Source organism: Emys orbicularis, chromosome 10 (assembly GCF_028017835.1).
Source record: "Emys orbicularis isolate rEmyOrb1 chromosome 10, rEmyOrb1.hap1, whole genome shotgun sequence".
Taxonomy (NCBI): domain Eukaryota; kingdom Metazoa; phylum Chordata; order Testudines; family Emydidae; genus Emys; species Emys orbicularis.
In genome coordinates this window covers 20,568,258-20,586,973 of record NC_088692.1, presented here as the reverse complement: position 1 = coordinate 20,586,973, position 18,716 = coordinate 20,568,258, and the positions used below count along the sequence as shown (strand labels likewise).

The 18,716-nt window shown below is 39.7% G+C and overlaps 1 protein-coding gene across 1 annotated transcript in view; it reads right to left on the bottom strand.

Moving 5' to 3' along the window:
* Nucleotides 1–18,716, bottom strand: part of SNX29 (sorting nexin 29) — a 509,283-nt gene that overhangs the window by 407,045 nt on the left and 83,522 nt on the right. The window contains exons 12-13 of the mRNA XM_065411740.1: nucleotides 5,243–5,306; nucleotides 2,938–3,066 (exon numbers count right to left, since the gene is read on the bottom strand). Of these exons, the coding sequence (XP_065267812.1) occupies nucleotides 2,938–3,066; nucleotides 5,243–5,306 (193 nt within the window). The remainder of the gene's footprint in view (nucleotides 1–2,937; nucleotides 3,067–5,242; nucleotides 5,307–18,716) is intronic.

Here is an 18,716-nt window from a genome sequence, read left to right as displayed (position 1 = left end):
CAAATGATGATGGATGTGAAGTATATTTCTTGCTTCCCGCATGCAATCTTAACAACTCAGTATGAAGCAATCAGTCCGATTGGGCTCAAGACTTCCAGCATCAACACTAGCCAACTCCCATCTTCCGTTATCTGTCGCAAGTCATCTGTAAACCATAGTGACATGTGAGGACAAAGCCAGAACAGTCTGTACTTAAGGCTCACTGTAACAGTGGAGAATGAAAGATTGTCAATGGTTTGATAAGACTTTATAATAGAGTGGTCTGTCAGAAGAACAGATTTATCCCTTATGACCACCTGGAAAACACACTGGGGGTCCATGAACCTCTACAGGCAAAACCATCAAAACAGGTAAGATAGATGCATCCTAATCTCAAATTGAAGGAGATAAGGGTTGGTCCATCACAGGGGTAATTATCCATCTCTCTAGTCTTACCTCTACCCCAGACCTAAACCACAAGAGCTGGAGTATGCCCTCTCTTATGAGTTTGCAACTACCTGCAAACTATAGAAAACAAGAAGACACCTATAGCCTAGGATAATACAACACAGCTTAGTACTTGAGAAAAGATTGCTCAAAGTGTTTTGCTGAAAGACCATTAATCATATTGACTTGGATTTAAAATAGAATCAACAGAGAAGACAAACTCATTTATACTTTGTGCCAACACATATTTGGCAGAGTAAACTTTGCTCAAAAGAAGATCCAGGCTGGAGAAAATGTAATCCTTAGCTTGAACCTCCTATTGTTATTTGGGGATTTTTCTAGCAAATATTTAGATATATTTCTGGCTATATAGCAGCTGACAGTTGACCTATTTGCTTAAACATTGAGTGATGTAGTTTCTTCTGAAAATGTTGAAAAATGCTTATACATAATACTATGCTGTTGGAAAAATAAAGCAAGTTTTTGATACAGGTGAAGTTATGACCATAGATATAAATCATCACAGTGACAGTTTTCCATACCTATTTCAAAATTAAGCATTAGGCGTAAAACAGTAAATGGCGGCAAATAAAAAAGATGAATGACTTGAAAGGAAATTTGATTAATTTAAACAGCTTGTTTGCAGGAAACATTCCCTCTCCCTCCCCCCCACGCACTTGTTTACTGAATACTTAGTACAGTATTTTAAATATATGAGAAATAATGAGTAAGAAGAAAATCAGATGTGCCCACACAAAGTATTTACTCTGTTATTAAATTTAAAAAGAAAGTTTTCCATTTCCATCTTAAATGAAGCTGAAATTCACACTTTTTAAAAGGTGCAGTATTATTGCTTTTCTTGTATCACACTCTTTAGAGGCAATACAATGCTAACATCTCATGCTTTATGTTCACTGATAACATCAGCATGGAGACTATATTATTTTAATAAATTATTGAAATATTTTTTCCTAAGAGGCTCATGTGGCACTTCACAAATCATGCTCCACTAGGGGATTGAGGACATGGACTTTATAGACTCATGTGAAAGGGCATGGCTTAAGACAAAATACAGGCAAAGGGAGACTTAAAAAAAAATTAAGCCCATCCCTTTTTATGGTCTTTAGACCCAATGCCTAACTGTTGCTATTTTTATTGTCTCTAGATTTTAATCCTGGACTATTGCTTTGTTATTTTTTAAATTTAACTTGACTCCACACAACTGCCAGTTACTAATATCCCTTCATCCCTCGGCTGCCATTTGTGGGTTTTAGGTCCTTTTTCATTAAGGTTGTTAATCCTTACCTATTTTCTCCTGAGTAGTTACTTTTTAACCCTTAGTAACTACTGACAATTAATTTAAACCTCATCTATTGTAGATTTTTATTTTCCCCCCTTTGGGAGAGGAACCCCCAGAATCTTATTATATTCCAATGTAAGACTGTAAAAGATACTAAAACTGAATAGCCCTACTGATTATGTCTACGGTTTAGATACATTACAATAAGCATGTGAGGAAAACAATTTGGTAAAGACAAAATCTTTTCACCAACTACAAGATAACAAGAGATTCACATTTTCTTTTCATTTCAGATCTTTTGGTTGAGTACAGCATATCTGCTTGGAGATGAAACTTTGAAGGCTGCTCACATACAGAGCACAAAGGCAAGTGAGCACAGAATAATAGACTATGAGTAGATATTAAATTATTTCAATAAAATTGTATCAACATCTTAAATTACGCTATTTTCAATACATAATATAGTCTTTTTCTGTTCAGTAAGTACAGAAGTAGGCAAAGCCATTTAGTTACCAGTTAGTAAATTGAAAGTTCATGGGACAAGAGGAGTGAAAGGAACTACCTTACTTTGAAGATAGTAAACTTTTCTTCTATTCCCTTAAAAAGCAGATACATTCCTATTGACTCTTACCCAGAAGAGTCTTCCTTGCATTCTCTCAGATCCTTGACTGCAGAACATTATTACTAGTGAAAGTTATTGGTTTTGACCAAGTCTACAGCTTTGGGAGGAACAAACGTGGAGCGGGACATCTGTCTAGCCAGCCATATCAGCCAAATCAACCTTGGAAATCAGTGGGGTGACAACTGTCAGCATTTTACTGTCCTCACATCCAAGGTTTTTTTTTCCTCCAGTAACTACAAAAAAATATCTTCCCAATGAAAATACGCACAAAGATATGTTTACACAGAACAACAAAATACAAAGAATGAAGTTTGTTAGTGAAAATTACATTTCTCTCTGATACTTACCACACAATTTACACCTAGAATGGTTTAAAATGATGTGTTTATGCACTTCATAGAACAGATTATGAAGTACATAAATCACCTACTCCTGCATATTTGTGCATCCCTTCCTCTCCTTACCACCAAATGAAGTCTTTCCATACGCAATTCACCTATGTAGGTCTTTTCTAAAGAAAGCCAAGTATATTTATTCCAAACTTTACCCAATTAGCTACTTGCTTTCAGTGATGGCTTCACCTCCCTACCTTGCCAAGGCCTGGATCTTTGCTGCATGTCGCTCCTCATGCTCTGCTACTTTCCTTCTCAAGTTTTCAATTTCTTGCCTGAGTAGTGCAGAATGTTCCATCTCTCCATCGAGCAGGTTTCGCAGAGATCTGGAAAAAGGGAACTTCATCTGTTATAACCAGTGCTGTATATATAAAGCTGGGTGGGGCTCAACCTACAATCACTGGGGGAGGAGGGGGAGGAAATGGATGGGGTTCATCAGCAGTCCCTACATTTTTAAACCACATTAAGAATAAGTTACAAATAATTAAGTCACACTTTAAACAATAAAAATGCAGGACATTAAAAAAAGCCACTTGAAGGTGTAAACTGCAATCTGTATGATTGTAGTATGTGTCTCAAACAATTCACCTGGAGAAAAGACCACACCTTCTTTATATTATTTCTATGCTTTTACTTATGGTGTTCCAAACAGACTGAGTAAGTACACCTCTACCCCGATATAACGCGACCCGACATAACATGAATTCGGATATAACGCGGTAAAGCAGCACTCGGGGGGGGGGGGGGGGGGGAAGCTGCACACTCCGGCAGATCAAAGCAAGTGCGATATAACGCGGTTTCACCTATAATGCAATAAGATTTTTTGGCTCCCGAGGACAGCGTTATATCGGGGTAGAGGTGTACATAGCTGGGATAAGAAAGGTTTTTGCTTCTCTATTTCATTTTGTTATTAAAAATATTTTTTAAAAGTTTAATTTTAAATTACATAGCATTTTTCATCCAAAAGAAATAGAAAAAGATTTACAAACTATACATTCACACAACTCTAGCATAATATATTTATATCCGGTGTGGTTTATACTTCTGGTGTGGCAGCTAACCGACATACAAGATGCTGCGTAACTGAGAAAAGAGGAGAAATTCTGGCCCGAGGTACTAGGGCAAACCTGTTCTCTTATGAAAAGTATCCTGAGATCTTAAAATATTATCTTGACCACAGATTTAGTCTTTGTAAAAATATAGTTTAACAAAAATTCTCAGCTCAGTCAATTCAATGCAATTTTAATTCTAACGAAAGTTTGTTTGCTTGTAAATCATAGAAATCATAGACTGTAGGACTGGAAGGGACCTTGATACAGTCATTTAGTCCAGTCCCCTGAACTGAGACAGGACTAAGAATTATCTAGATTAGACTATCCCCTACATGTGTTTGTCAAACCTGTTCTTAAAATCCTCCAATTACGGAGATTCCACAACTTCCTTAAGTAATTTGGCCCAGAGCAGAATGACCCTAACAGTTAGGAAGGTTTTTCCAATGTCTAACCTAAATCTCCCTTGCTGCCATTTAAGCTCATTCCTTCTTGTCCTGTCCTCAGTGGGTCTGAAGAACTGTCACCCTTCTCTTTATAACAACCTTTTAGTACTTGAAGATTTATGTCCCCCATCAGTCTTCTCTTCTCCAGACTAAACAACCCCATTTTTTTTCAATCTTTCCTTGTAGGACATGTTTTCTAGACCTTTAATCATTTTTGTTGCTCTCCTCTGGACTTTCTCCTATTTGCCCACATCTTTTCCCAAGTGTGGTGTCCATAACTTGACACAGTACTCCAGTTAAGGCCTTATCAGCGCTGAGTAGAATGGAAGAATTAGTTCTTGTGTCTTGCTTACAAAACTCCTGCTAATACATACCAGAATGATGTTCGTTTTTTGCAACAGTATTACACGGACGACTCATATTTACTTTGTGATCCACTATAACCTCCAGAACTTTTTCTGCAGTTCTTTTTCTGAGGCAATCATTTCCCATTTTGTATTTGTGCATTAGATTATTCCTTCCTAATTACAGTACTTTGCATTTGTCCTCATTGAATTTTATGCTATTAATTTCACACCACTTTTCCAGTTTGTCAAGATCATTTTGAATTCTAATCCTGTCCTCCAAAGCATTTGCAACCCAGCTTGGTATCAACCGCAAACTTTATAAGTGTATGCGTCATGCCATTTTCCAAATCATTTATGAAGTTATTGAATAGAACCGGACCCAGGACAGATCCCTGCAGGACCCCATTCAATACGCTTTTCCAGCTTCACAGTGAATCATTGATTATTACTCTGAGTAGATAACAGTTACACATCCACCTTATATTAGGTTATAGAAACACTGCCGCATTTTGCTTGTTAAGTTGCACAAAAGGAATACAAGCACCAAGCAGAAGATAACTGCTTTAATAGCAATTTTTCCTACATGTAAAGGAGCTAAGTGACAAAAACATAAATATTATGAAATTATACATGGCATCCAATGTAGAAATAGAAAGTTACCTGTTCTGTTCTTCGAGCTCATCCTTTCTGTTCATCATGGCCACAATAGCTTGCCGAAGTTCATCTGAGAAGGGAAGAAAATATAAATGAACTATGCATCCTTTTATCGTTTCAGATCAAAAGGTCATAAGTACTATGGCCCCAATTCAGCAAAGCACTTAAGTATGTGCTTACATTTCATCAACTTAAAGTGATCTTTTAAGAAGTGGTATAACTTGACACCTGCAGTATGCAATAGTATACCTTGTTTAGTATTGTAAATCAGTCTGCATGAGGCTGTAACTCTAATTTTAACAATGCAGTCTACTTCACTGCAGCTGCTGTCTTCTGACACTGCCACGTACAACACCTTAAAATAAGTTAATGTTTTCAATGTATGTAGACGAACAAGCCAAACTGTCATAGCTTACTATCTTTACTTCGCTCAACCTCTCAACTGAACATTCTGACAAAGGAGATCTGCCTTGACAAGATAACTCCTCTTTCCCTAGTTTCTGAGGGAGACTTACGGGCACATCAAGTTACCAGAAATAAACTAATCAAGAGTCTCTCACTTTCTTGTTGATCAAAACTAAAAAAAAAATAAAAAAAGTTTAATTAGTACAGAGTAAGTCCCTTTTAAAACCAGCTTTACTTGTTCCATAACTCAATCCCCGCCTTCTTGATGACACTGGAGTGTCTGTATTTTTTAACTAATTGAGAATTCTCTTGGGGGAACAAAGGAAAGAACAAATATGAGTCAGAAAATCCAATGACATCACATCAAGTTTTTAGGGTGAAATTTTACACTGCTGTGCAGAATTACTAAACTACATGCAATAATAAATTCCTTCTGCATCCTCACAAAATTGAGAAATGCTAGATCTGAAGACCAGTCACATCATTATTCTAGATATTTTATACTGCACAAGAAAAACTTATTAAATGGACACATAAAATGGCAATTACACTAATGACGTTTGGATTTTTACTTATGAAACCATCATTCAGAGTGAGAAAATTCAGCCATCAGTAACTAACTTGGCAGAAGGTGGTGGCAGATTCGGGGACCCACATAAGTTCACCTCAGGCAAAAATTTTCAGAAGCACCTAAGGGCATGTCTACACTGCAATGTAACACCAGGGTTAGTGGAACTCAAGGCAGCGGCCCCTGGATTTGAGAACTCAGAGCTTGAGCATCTACATTGATTGCCAATGATAGGTTAAGAATTTTTTAACCAGCACCCATACCTGGGGTTCCAGCATCCACACTACAGTACACAGACCCAGGTCCAACTAGCTGTATCCCAGACTTCCCAGCGGCCTCTTGAAATGTGGCTGCTCTAGCCCTTTCTTTGTGGTGCAATGTGGGAAAACTTGACTATCCACGCTGGACATTACAGGAAGTTTAAACACTCTGCCAACACATTCTGCTGAGTAGTCATTTTGGTCTGCACAGTTCCAGCAACTGGAGCCAGTAACATGGAGGACATTTCAAGAACTTTTATTGCTTGGGCTCTCGCTCCTGTTTCAGGACACGGGTAGCTGAATTTCCATGAAAACGCTGGTGGGCGGTTCGGCAGCATTTTCTGACCCACCAAAGGCACGTGACAGAGCTAATGATGGAGCAGGATGTCGATAACACAGGCCTGGTCCACACTACCCCCCCACTTCGGACTAAGGTACGCAAATTCAGCTACGTTAATAACGTAGCTGAATTCGAAGTACCTTAGTCCGAACTTACCGCGGGTCCAGACGCTGCAGGCAGGCTCCCCCGTCGATGCCGCGTACTCCTCTCGCCGAGCTGGAGTACCGGCGGCGACGGCGAGCACTTCCGGGATCGATCCGGGATCGATTTATCGCATCTAGACAAGACGCGATAAATCGATCCCAGAACATCGATTGCCTGCCGTCGGACCCGGAGGTAAGTGTAGACGTACCCACAGACATGACAGACTCAAACTGGCTGATGCTGCTCATGACACTCAGTATAGCCATTGTTGACTCCTATATTGTCTGGTGCTTCCGGAGCAGGGCTACTAGCACAGAATGTTGGGACCACATCACCATCCAAACCTGGATTACCAGCACGAGTTCCAGCACTTTTGCATGAAGACATTCATTTTTCTGGAGCTTTGTGAGCAGCTTACCCTGACCGTCCAGCATAAAGAAACACATGAAGGGAGCCTTGCCAGTCCAGAAGTGAGTTGCTATAACCATCTGGAAGCCGTCTACCCAGACTGCTACAGGTCGGTTGCCAACAGTTTAGTGCTGGAAAGTTGACTGTGGGGGTAAAGTCGTGGTGGAGGCTTCTGAGGCAATCAGGTGTGTGGTTTATCTCAAAGTGGCAGGCATAAAAGATATTCCTGAAGTAACGGTTGGCTTTGAGAGAATGGGGTTTCCTAACTGCATCAAGCCCATTGATGGAACTTATGTGCCCACATTTTGCTTCTCCTCAAGGAGCATGAGTACATAAACCACAAAGGAAACTACACCACAGTTATGTAGATCCTCCTGGACTACAGAAGCCTATTTATGAATGTCAATATGGGCTGCACTGGAAAAGTTCACAATGCCAGGGTTTTCCAATGACCTGGAGTCTTCATTCATTGACACGCTGGGACTCTATTCCCACCACATGGCATTGTCATAAACAGAGTTACCTTCCCACTGTTACTCTGGGGGACCCCACATATTCCATTTTGCCTTGGCTTATGAAACTTTACTTTGATTTCAGAGTCCCTGACAAAAGAAGGTTTAATTACTTTCTCCACAAGTGTACAATGATAGCTGAATGTGTGTTTGGCAGATTGAAATCCCGCTGGCGATGTTTACAGACCCATTTAGATTCCATCTCTTGCATCTGAAGAAGTGAGGTTCTTACCCACGAAAGCTTATGCTCCCAATACTTCTGTTAGTCTTAAAGGTGCCACAGGACCCTCTGTTGCTATTTAGATTCCAGTGTCATCAATGGTGTCTGCATTACTGTGCTCTTCACAATCTTTGTGAAACCAGAGGAGAGCCATTTCCCCCTGAATGGACTGTAACAATGAGGGGCTGCTGAATCAGTACACTCAGCCAGAAAGTATATAATAATAATAATAATAATAATAATTAATGGAGATATCCTATCTCCTAGAACTGGAAGGGACCTTGAAAGGTCATTGAGTCCAGCCCCCTGCCTTCACTAGCAGGACCAAGTACTGATTTTGCCCCAGATCCCTAAGTGGCCCCCTCAAGGATTGAACTTACAACCCTGGGTTTAGCAGGCCAATGCTCAAACCACTGAGCTATCCCTCCCCCCTGCTAGAGCTGGATGCACCTGGGCAACAGAAGTCAGGGATGCTTTTTTATAGCTGAATTACTACAGGGGTTTTTGCATACAACCCCCCAAGTTATCCCTGATCATGTGTTCACCTTTATAATTTGAAATACACATTATATGATGTGTTGCAGTGATGACAATAAAATTTCTTTTTCAAATAAAATCTTTATTTTTTTACACATGTATTGGAAAAGTACAATATTAAACCACTGCCTGGCAGGCCAGCTGCTACTAGCATACCAAAACACCAAAAACACCAGAAGCTTTAAAAGTAACCGAGAACAAAGTGCATAAAGAAGTGCAAACAGTTCAACTATGTACAAGATAACCCCGCCCCAACTATTGCATGTCTCCTGACCCCTCATTCTTCTTTCCCTTCCTTCCACGTTTGCCTTGCACTTGGTGCCAGGCCAGGGGAGTGGAGGCATCCACTGGCGTGGGGTTCAGCACTGAGGACTCCATGGGGCACATTTGCCCTATCCAGCAATTCAGATGGGCCACCCAGCCATGGAGTTGTCCAAGCTGTTCCTGGAATGCCGGTCAGGGTAACCCAGAGGGGATGCAGCCTGTGGTGCTGGCACAGCAGGAGCCTGCACTCTTGCAGCCATTAGAGACAGCAGCCATTCAAACAGTTCTCTTTGTTGTGCTCTATCTTCCTCCCTTTACCATCTTTCCTATTCCAGGAACTGTAAAGAGAGTACCTGCTCCCTGCCACTACCGTATCCTCAAGCTGCAAAGCCAGACTGAGTCCTTCTACTTGCCTCTCAGCGTGTCTTTCCTCTTGCAACAAGTCCCCTTTCCTTTGATACTCAACCTGCTTCTTGGCCCTGTCCAGAAGTTCAACCATAAGTTCACCATGAAAACGTCTCCTCTTGGAATGATCCACAAAGGTCTGGTGAGCCAGACTTCTGCAGCATGGGTGAGCTACAGAGGTATTGCAGCCTTTAAAGGTCAAGGGGCCTGCAATAGGACATGACACAGGTTATTGTCTCAAATAGCTCGGTGTAGGAAAACAGAAATAAAACCATTTTGGAATTTCAAGGACAGAAAATGTTACTTTTTTAAACTGAACTTCAATATATTGTGAGAGGGCTGCTTCACACCACAGAAGCTCCCTGGACAGAGCTGGGTTAATTGCAGTAAAAGTGCTGAGAGACTGGCAAGTTAAAAATCACAACTTTTTTCCCGTACTCCCAGCCCCAAAAATTGGAGTTTGGCGGGAGGTCAGTGGCCATGCTGTACTACTTAAGCCTTCTCTATCATTTTAGGCATCACACATTTTGGAGGACGTAACAGTTCTTGGGGTGCCCAACTGGCAAAGAACAGTGTTACTCCAAGCTGCTGGTGCGAAACCGGCACGTATGCAACCAACATATTTAACTGTATGGTGATTGAACAGCATATCTACAAGTGGCATGGGCAGGTGAGCCACCAAGGTAGCCCTGAAAAAACACCCTTCCCTGAAATCTGAATACCTATCTGGAGTTCCTACTAAGGGAAAAGTTTGCAGCTATCAGCACCCGAGATTGGTTCACAATTAATGACAGATTCAACAAAATGCTGTGTTAGCTTTCATATGGCTTAGTACCTCCCCATCTCTTCCAATATAGCCTTTTAAGGACTGCATGGAAACACACACAACCCCACCAGCATCCCTCTTCTCCCCCTGGCAAATTTCTGGGCTGAATTCAAATCCCCAGTAGTAGCTGGGGCTAATGATTTAGTCACCCATGGAATGCGTGAACTACATTAACAGAAATGTACTACATTCACAAATGGACTGAATTTGAACTTCTTCCCCCACTCCACCCCATACCATTCAGTCTTTTCAGGTGGCTCAGATACCCTCTTGGGTTGATGCCAAGCAGCGTACATAAAGGGAAGGTCATAAGATTCTTATTTTAACAAACCAGAATGTGCTAGCAAAAACATGTACCTTCCTTTTCTTTAACATGCTTGTTTTACAGTTTAGGTTCCCCAGTCTCCATTTTTTATTCCACTTGGTGGGGGTGGGGGAAGAGGGACACCAAGGTGTTGGCATGCAATCTGCCATTAGCAGATACACGCTACTATCTGGGCCTTGTATCATTTGCACTGGTTATTGAAGGGAAATCACTCCCATTCCTATATTAATAAACACAAAAATGAAGCTAGAAACTTACCAGGCTCCAGGGAAGCTTCTCCCTCTTCCACTTCTGCTGTCAGTTCTGTGGAGGACTTTTCCTTCGGGGAGGGGGGAAGGGGACATCAAAAACTCCTCGAAGTACAGCCCCAGGATGTGCTGCAGCTGCTCCTGCGACAAAGTCTCCTCTAGGACCGGTTTCATCAGCAAAGTCACTTTATTTGCCTCATTTGGTACCTGCTCCTGGCTCCCATTGATTCCCATGCTGGCTTCTGGGGCCAGCAGGGTGCACTCCTAGCTGACCAAGTCGTCATGCACCACTGCTGGCTCAGTGCTCAGCACAATCCCCCAGTAGCCAGTTAAATTTATCATAAAACAGGCCCAATGTTGGCAAGTTGCCAGATGGGCGATTGTGGTCCCTGGCTTTTTAGTACTCCATCTTGCCCTGCTTAATCCATTTCATATGCTGATCACTGGTCCAATAAATTTCCAATACCACCAGCTTCTTCGCTATTTGCTGGTATGTGGGGTCTTTCCTACCACTTCTTACTAAAGTCAATTGTTCTGCTGGCCTCGCATCAGAGATTAGCCAAAATCTGGCTGTGCTCCCGCAACCATGATGCAGCACACTTTCTAAAGAACTTCTTCTGGTTGGTATCTATTGCAAATGCCGAAGGTTCTCCTAACATGAGTTTGCAGCTTGGCAGTCAGAATAAAATGGAAGGTGTACATACAAGTTGCTGTATTAAAACAAGGTGGGGTGTTTCCATTTCCCTGGAGTTGAATGGCGATTCTTGGGAGACAGAGGACCAAGGAAATAAGCCCACGGAATTGTGGGATACTTTTGGCAGACTCCAAGAACCAGAGTCCAGAGGGGGGCTGCTTCTACACTGCAGAAGGATAGGGCTCGAACCCTGAGTCCTGCCTTGACTCAGGCTTGAAACCTCCACCCTCATAGGGTTTTAGGACCTGGGTCCAAGCCCAAGTCCAAGAGATTTGTGTGTAGACGGAAGGGGGGCTAGAGTTTAAGCCTGAGTCTGAGCCTGGGCTTACACTGCAGCATAGATGTACCCTAAGGGCATGTCTACACTGCAATTAAAAAACCTGTGGCTGACCCCTGCCAGCTGACTTGGGCTAAAGGGTATTTAATTGCGGTGTAGACACTCATGCTTGGGCTGGAGCCTGGGCTCTGGGATCCGCCCACCTCGCAGGGTCCCACAATTAAACAGCCCCTTAGCCCCAGTCAGCTGCCATGGCTGTACACTGCAGTGTAGACATACCCTAAGTGACTTAGGAAGTTATATCCTATTTTCAAAAGTGACTTAGGCACTTCACAGCTTTTTAAAATTTTAACCAATCTGGAAAGTGAAAACATCTGCTGGGAATTGAAAGCTAGATTGACTCACAAGAAAAAATCACAACAGATGTCTCTCAACTCATTAAAACATGGGACAAGGCAGAAAACAGAAATAGTTTGAAGGAGTTTTAAAGAAAAGGAATTTGTCTACACCCACAAAATCTGACATAACCAACTATAATCCAATCTTATTACCTTTATGGGATACAAACGTTTTGATATAAAGCTACATTCTATTATTAAAAGCTGCAGAGCAAAGCATATAGAGAAAGAGTTAACCTTTAAAGAGGGTCAGATTCTGAAACCTTTACTCACATTGGATAGTACCTTACTCAGCAAGCAGTCACTCAGTTACAAAATAGTGACTTCAGTGGGACTACCTGTGGAGAAAGGTACTACCCAACATGAGTAAATGTTTCAAAATTTGTCCCTAAATGGTTAAACATTCATACAGAATCAACTCTACTCTTGCCTTTATGAGTTAAGCTCAGAAGGTCTATTTAAAAGCCAAAATCCAAATGAAATTGTGTGGATTATACCTCTTTCCATTATGATTTGTTTTAATTTTAACTCAAAAGACAACACTATAGAGCAAATAATCAATTTCAGCAAGCACAAAGAATTACTTTACATTTATTTTTTCTAAATTAAAGTACTATATTAGCTTTGCAATTGAAGTGTCAAACCACAAATCCTATCCTATCAATATGCAATGCACATCCCATCTGTTTATTTTTCTTACCACAATATAGTCCGGGCTCCATTTTTTAACTAAGATATGAAAGCAAAGTTTAAAGGTTTTGTTTTCCAAACTGACCTTGTCTAAGAAGATAAATCTATCTTCTCTCTGGACAGTCACTTTTGCATGTTTCTATCAAGTATCGGCCTTCATAATACTACTAATCCGCAAAAGGATACAAAATATGCCTAAATTATAGGTTGCACTCACAGCAATGCCTATCGTTAAGGTTGCTTAATACTTTCCATTACAAGACGACAGTTCAGAAATGCAAGAATTAAGGTTGCTTGTGAAATAAAAAAAATTTCTGGCCCATTTCTGAGTATACATTATGAGACATTACCTGATCACATACTATTTTTTCGACAGGGCCTGTCTCATTGCCTATGCACCTTTTTAATTACTTACTTACTTACTCTCTCTCTCTCTCTCTCTCTCACACACACACACACAAACTATTGTTTGGGGAGGATGCAAGGTGGAGCGTATATATTTAAATTATGCTCTCCTTACCCCTCAAACAATGCTTTCTAAGACATGGGTTTTTTTTTTACATTTGCACAACTTCAAGTCAGAATGTCAATTAGCTACTAATATGGACAGGGCTGGGGGAGAATAAGAAGATTTACTACTTATTTCTGAAAACTCAGAAATAATATTTATTCTCATATCTGCATTCTTGTTTACATTCGTTTTTCAGCGGCTTTAAGATCCAACTGTGAAGCTCTAAACTTGTCCATATTACGCACAATGCAGTAACAGGAAAGGCAGAAACATTTATGTATTTATAAATAAGTTCAAAGCTAGCCTAATAAATTATCTCCATAATAAATTACCCTAAAAAAGTTCGATTTAAAAGATCTTTGTCTAAATCAGTACATTTAGTGAGGCAGCTTCATCTGTCTTCACCTGTAATCTCACTGAAAATCCTATAGCTCTGCAGGCTTCAGCTCTGCCTACGGTAGTTTGTTCACATACTCTGAGCTTTGAAATAGTAATACAACATTTTAAGTGATCCAACAAATTACCACATTTTAGTAATAAAACCTTTCTGGTACACTACTTAAATATTTATAGAAAAAAGGAGTAAGCCTTCAGATTTCTGTACTATTCACTTTTCTAATTCAGTTTATAAAATGACAATTTTCCCTAAAGATGTAGTTCTGTTTCCATGTAGCTAAGCACAAAGAGGTTCTAAACCCTGTACACACTAGGTGCCGGTTAATCAGCTGGTTTCTAATCATGTAAAAGGAGCAGAACTACCATGCTAACTACAAATGTAACACTGTTTTACAGTTTCATTGTAAATGTAAATTGGGATTTTTCTGGGAACTGCTTTATTTCTTCATGGCAAATATTAATGCAAATTTTCATATCATCAGCTTCTCTGAATGACTCAACCTTCATACCCAAAAGGAAAAATGATCTAAATGAACGAGTTGTAATTACAAGACTATAGGTAGATAGAAACATTTTCTTATTATTGTTGTTTTTATTAGTGGTGCCTAGAGACCCCCTATCAGGGATCAAGGCCCCACTGTCACAGGCACTATACAGATGTGACGTAAAAAGACAAGTCAGACATCAAAGGAGTTTACAATCTTGGTTTATGATAAAATGCAAAAATCACACAAAACAAACAGAAGGCAGAAGGAGAAACAAAAGGGGAGGAGCAGGTAAGGGAAATGAGCAAGTTTTGCACAGTAAGCAGTTGTCACAGCTCACCAGCTACCTCAATCTGTTTAGAACATGTACATGAACATATTTTTCAAGCAACATTTCTCGGACTTAGCATTTGGGGTAGTAAATGGGAAGCCTACTCACTCTGCCGTCCACTAATGGTAAAGTACAACAGACTTAAATTAGGTTTTTTTTATAACTCCATTCTCTAATCTAACCACTGAACACTGCAAGTGAATGTTGAGAACTAAAACTGCAAACATCAGAATCATGTTTCACCCCTTGGAGAGCAGATACAGCAAAAGAAACTCAACTACAGTGATAATGTTCTTTTAAATGGAGATAGGGATAAGCACAGCCCCCACAATAGACAATCCCGTTACATCCAATAAATGCTTTTAAATAGTTATATCAGGAAAAAACCTGAAAAATGATCATACTGAGGTTGTATTATCGAAGATTTCTGCTGATCTTCCATGAAATACGATCAGCAACCGTTCTTACTGGACCTCAAAATGGCCAATAAAATCCAGTATCAGATAAATAATTGCAAAAACTAGATATGCCATTTCCAAAATTTGACTACTTTTGATCCCATATAAAATAATGCAATAATCTTAGCAAAACATTTATTTCCCTTCAACCCATAACACAGATGTATTGTTTCAGTATCTTGAACGTCTCAATATCCTTACCAATACATATGTTGTTTGTGCCACTTGCAATAGCAAGAAAAATAATATCCAGGTATTAAGAGTCATAAAGACAGCCATCATACTAAGAATCGTTGTCAGTAAGGTACACATTAGTCTAAGGTACTAGCAACTCTTATTGAGGGGGGAGATCAAATCTACTGAAATATGGTGTCCATATAAAACCCTTTTCTCTAAGGATTCCAATACCTTTACTTTTCACAAATGTACATCCCTCTTACTTGGTTTTAGTTTCTCTCACACAGCTAAGTTGGTCATTTGGATTTTATTTTTTTATATCAAGTACTAAAGTTTGCCAAATGAAGCTAAATAAATTATCTTACATATTTCAATTATTTTAGTCTATCCCTGCATTTTAAACTAAAAAATAACACTTATCAAATACAATACTTTTTCAAAAGCTGCCCTTTTTAAAAATGAAAATGTCTCCCTATTTAAAGTAAATGGAAGAATGGGTGAGAAATGCAGTTTAATTCATTTTCACAAATTACAAACATGATTCATTATGTCACACCTTTTCCCTTTCTGTTAATTCCATTTACATACTGAACAGCCATGCAGTTTCAAACTGGGATGTCAATCAAAATGGTGCAGTGCAGATTTAATCTTCAGTCAATCTATGTGAAGAGACCCCTTCACCTTTATTAGAAGTTATAGAGACTTATATGCGGAGCATAAAAATTATAAATGAAACCTAATTTAGAATACTGCATTCTAGTTTCTGAGAATAAGGGGGGGGGAAGAGCTGGATGCAGCCAGCAAAGTTGCAACACACTTTTATTCTGTGTGCGCTATGAAGAAATAATAATTTGGACACTGATCTTCGTTTAGAGTTAAAAATAGCATTCCAAAAGTGCAGCCAATCACAATTATGCATCTAGGGAATTTCTTTTTAAATATACAACTATATAAGTTTTAAGTGGCTAAAAGTTTTCCTAAATGGATTTTAAACATGGTTAGGCTTGCAAACGAGCAGTCACGCCCAATTAGAAGAAAAAGAAAAAACAGCAATTGTGGGAGCATGAGTAACTTGTGCAAGACATCCAGAAAAATACAATATAAAGAAATGACTGTGTATTGCACTTATCAATCAATAGGTCTCTTGGTAATCGTTAACTTCCAGTTTCACTATTTCATTGCTAATATAAAGTACAGCAAGAATTTGGGGATCTTTTGAAAAATGTTTTCCACTAAAAATTATTACAATTTTGTGGAAAAAAACAGAAGTCTTATTCATCAGATTCATTTCAGAAAACTAAATAGGTATTAGCTGTCTAAGGACAAAACAATTTAAGGGAAATTGGTTTAATCATTCATAACTTTAATGTATTAAATAATGTCGGAAGGCAGGTCCTAAATTTAACTTTAGGAGAGTGCTTGTCTTAATTCATCCCTCTCAATCAACAAATGAACCCACAGTACCAACACACAGTACACCACTCTGGGTTATCCTATAGGCCACACATAGTCACTTAAATGTCATTGTACAAACAGGCCATCTCTTGTCCTGAAAGCTTGAACCTTCCTAAATCTAAGCACCCTTTAGCTCTTAATGGTTGGCTTTTCTCAGGCTGTTGCAGAAGGGTAGCCAATTTGCTGAACAAACTGTACCAGGGTTGGAGGCCACAGACCCCCTCACAAGGGTTACATATTTAAATAAAAAAAAAAGAGTAGGTCTAAAAGCTGTGAGGCATGAGTATACAGAAAAAGGAAACCTAAACACAGCATATGTTACAGGAAATTAGTGACTTGGTGTGCCCTGTGTCTTCCAACCCATAGTTAACAGATTCATCTGTGGCTCAGTATCCTTACAGAAAGAATAAAGGCAATGACTAGAATAAGGCCTGGTCCACACTACCCCCCCACTTCGGACTAAGGTACGCAAATTCAGCTACGTTAATAACGTAGCTGAATTCGAAGTACCTTAGTCCGAACTTACCGCGGGTCCAGACGCTGCAGGCAGGCTCCCCCGTCGATGCCGCGTACTCCTCTCGCTGAGCTGGAGTACCGGCGGCGACGGCAAGCACTTCCGGGATCGATCCGGGATCGATTTATCGCGTCTAGACAAGACGTGATAAATCGATCCCAGAAGATCGATCGCTTACATCCGGACCAGGAAGTAAGTATAGACATACCCTAAGAGTGGGGGAAAGAAATCAGAACACTGCCTTTATGGCCACCAAGATGACCACTACACAGGTATAGATACACCCAGTCACCAGGCACCCAGTCAAAATGGCCAGAATGTCACCACTGCATATTCGCCCCCTTTTTCCTGACTCTCCCAACAGCCATAAAGGAAGTCAGCATTTTAGTCCAACACAGAAGAAGGTCTATGTATTAAGCCATGTACAATCAAGGAAACTGCACCTCCTTCTCTGTCCTTCCCTTCTCAATGCTAAGCAAACCGAGCTCAGCTGCAAAACATAACCAAATTACAAAATTGTAACTACACACGAAATTAAGGTTACCGTATTCTTTGACTCCATTTTAACCAACCTTGAGGTTTGTGTTTATTTCAAGTGGGCTTGACAGTGGAGCTAGAGCAGATTCCCAAATTTTTTAGTACTGCAGCTTCCTTACAGATATTTTAAAACTTGGTGGTTCCCCACAAACAAATATCTTTCTTTTTAACCAATTCAGGACACTAGATTCAAGAGGGACATCAGAGTTTGGACATTTTTGCAACTTTATACAATTACATACACAGTTTAATTACATAATATGATCTAGGCTTTTTAAATTATATTTTGAAAACATGGATTATTCTGATGTTCAGACACTAAAATTTTAGTAAAAACAACAAGGAGTCTGGTGGCACCTTAAAAACTAACAGATTTATTTGGGCATAAGCTTTCGTGGGTAAAAACCTCACTTCTTCGGATGCATCTGTTAGTCTTTAAGGTGCCACCAGACTCCTTGTTGTTTTTGTAGATACAGACTAACACGGCTACCCCCTGATACTTAAAATTTTAGTGAGAAGAATGGACCTGCTTTAAATTGCATAGGTTGGTTGACTCGCTCATAGCACCAGAGGTAAATCATTTTCCAGGTCTGAAAGCACCACTTCCATAGCTTCATCACTGAATTCTTTGTATTCTCCTTTAACAGAAACCCAGAATTCCTGGTTCATCAGATTTGAACACTTGGTCTTCAGCACATGATCATTTGACAATTCTAAGAGATTTTCTTGAGCCAAAATATTTAAGGTTGGAATGGAGTAAACTCTTACTGAGAACGCATTCTGAATCTAATTGGTATCTGGAGATTCATGTTCAACTCCAGGAAAATATTCATTAGAATGGAAATAACATACAAACAAGTTAATATTTGGACTTCAATAATATTTTGATCACTTTCACTCTCTTGTTTAAAGTCTGATAACACGCTGAAAAGGGAGTTAACTCCAAAGACAAAGCTTCTTCTTCAATCTCCCGATTTTCTCTTTCATATCTGTATGTATTCCTACCTTGAAATGTTAGGTTCAGCCCATTCAATTTGCCGAATACATCCACCAAGTAAGCTAACGTAGTCAAGTATTTCACATTAAACATATAAT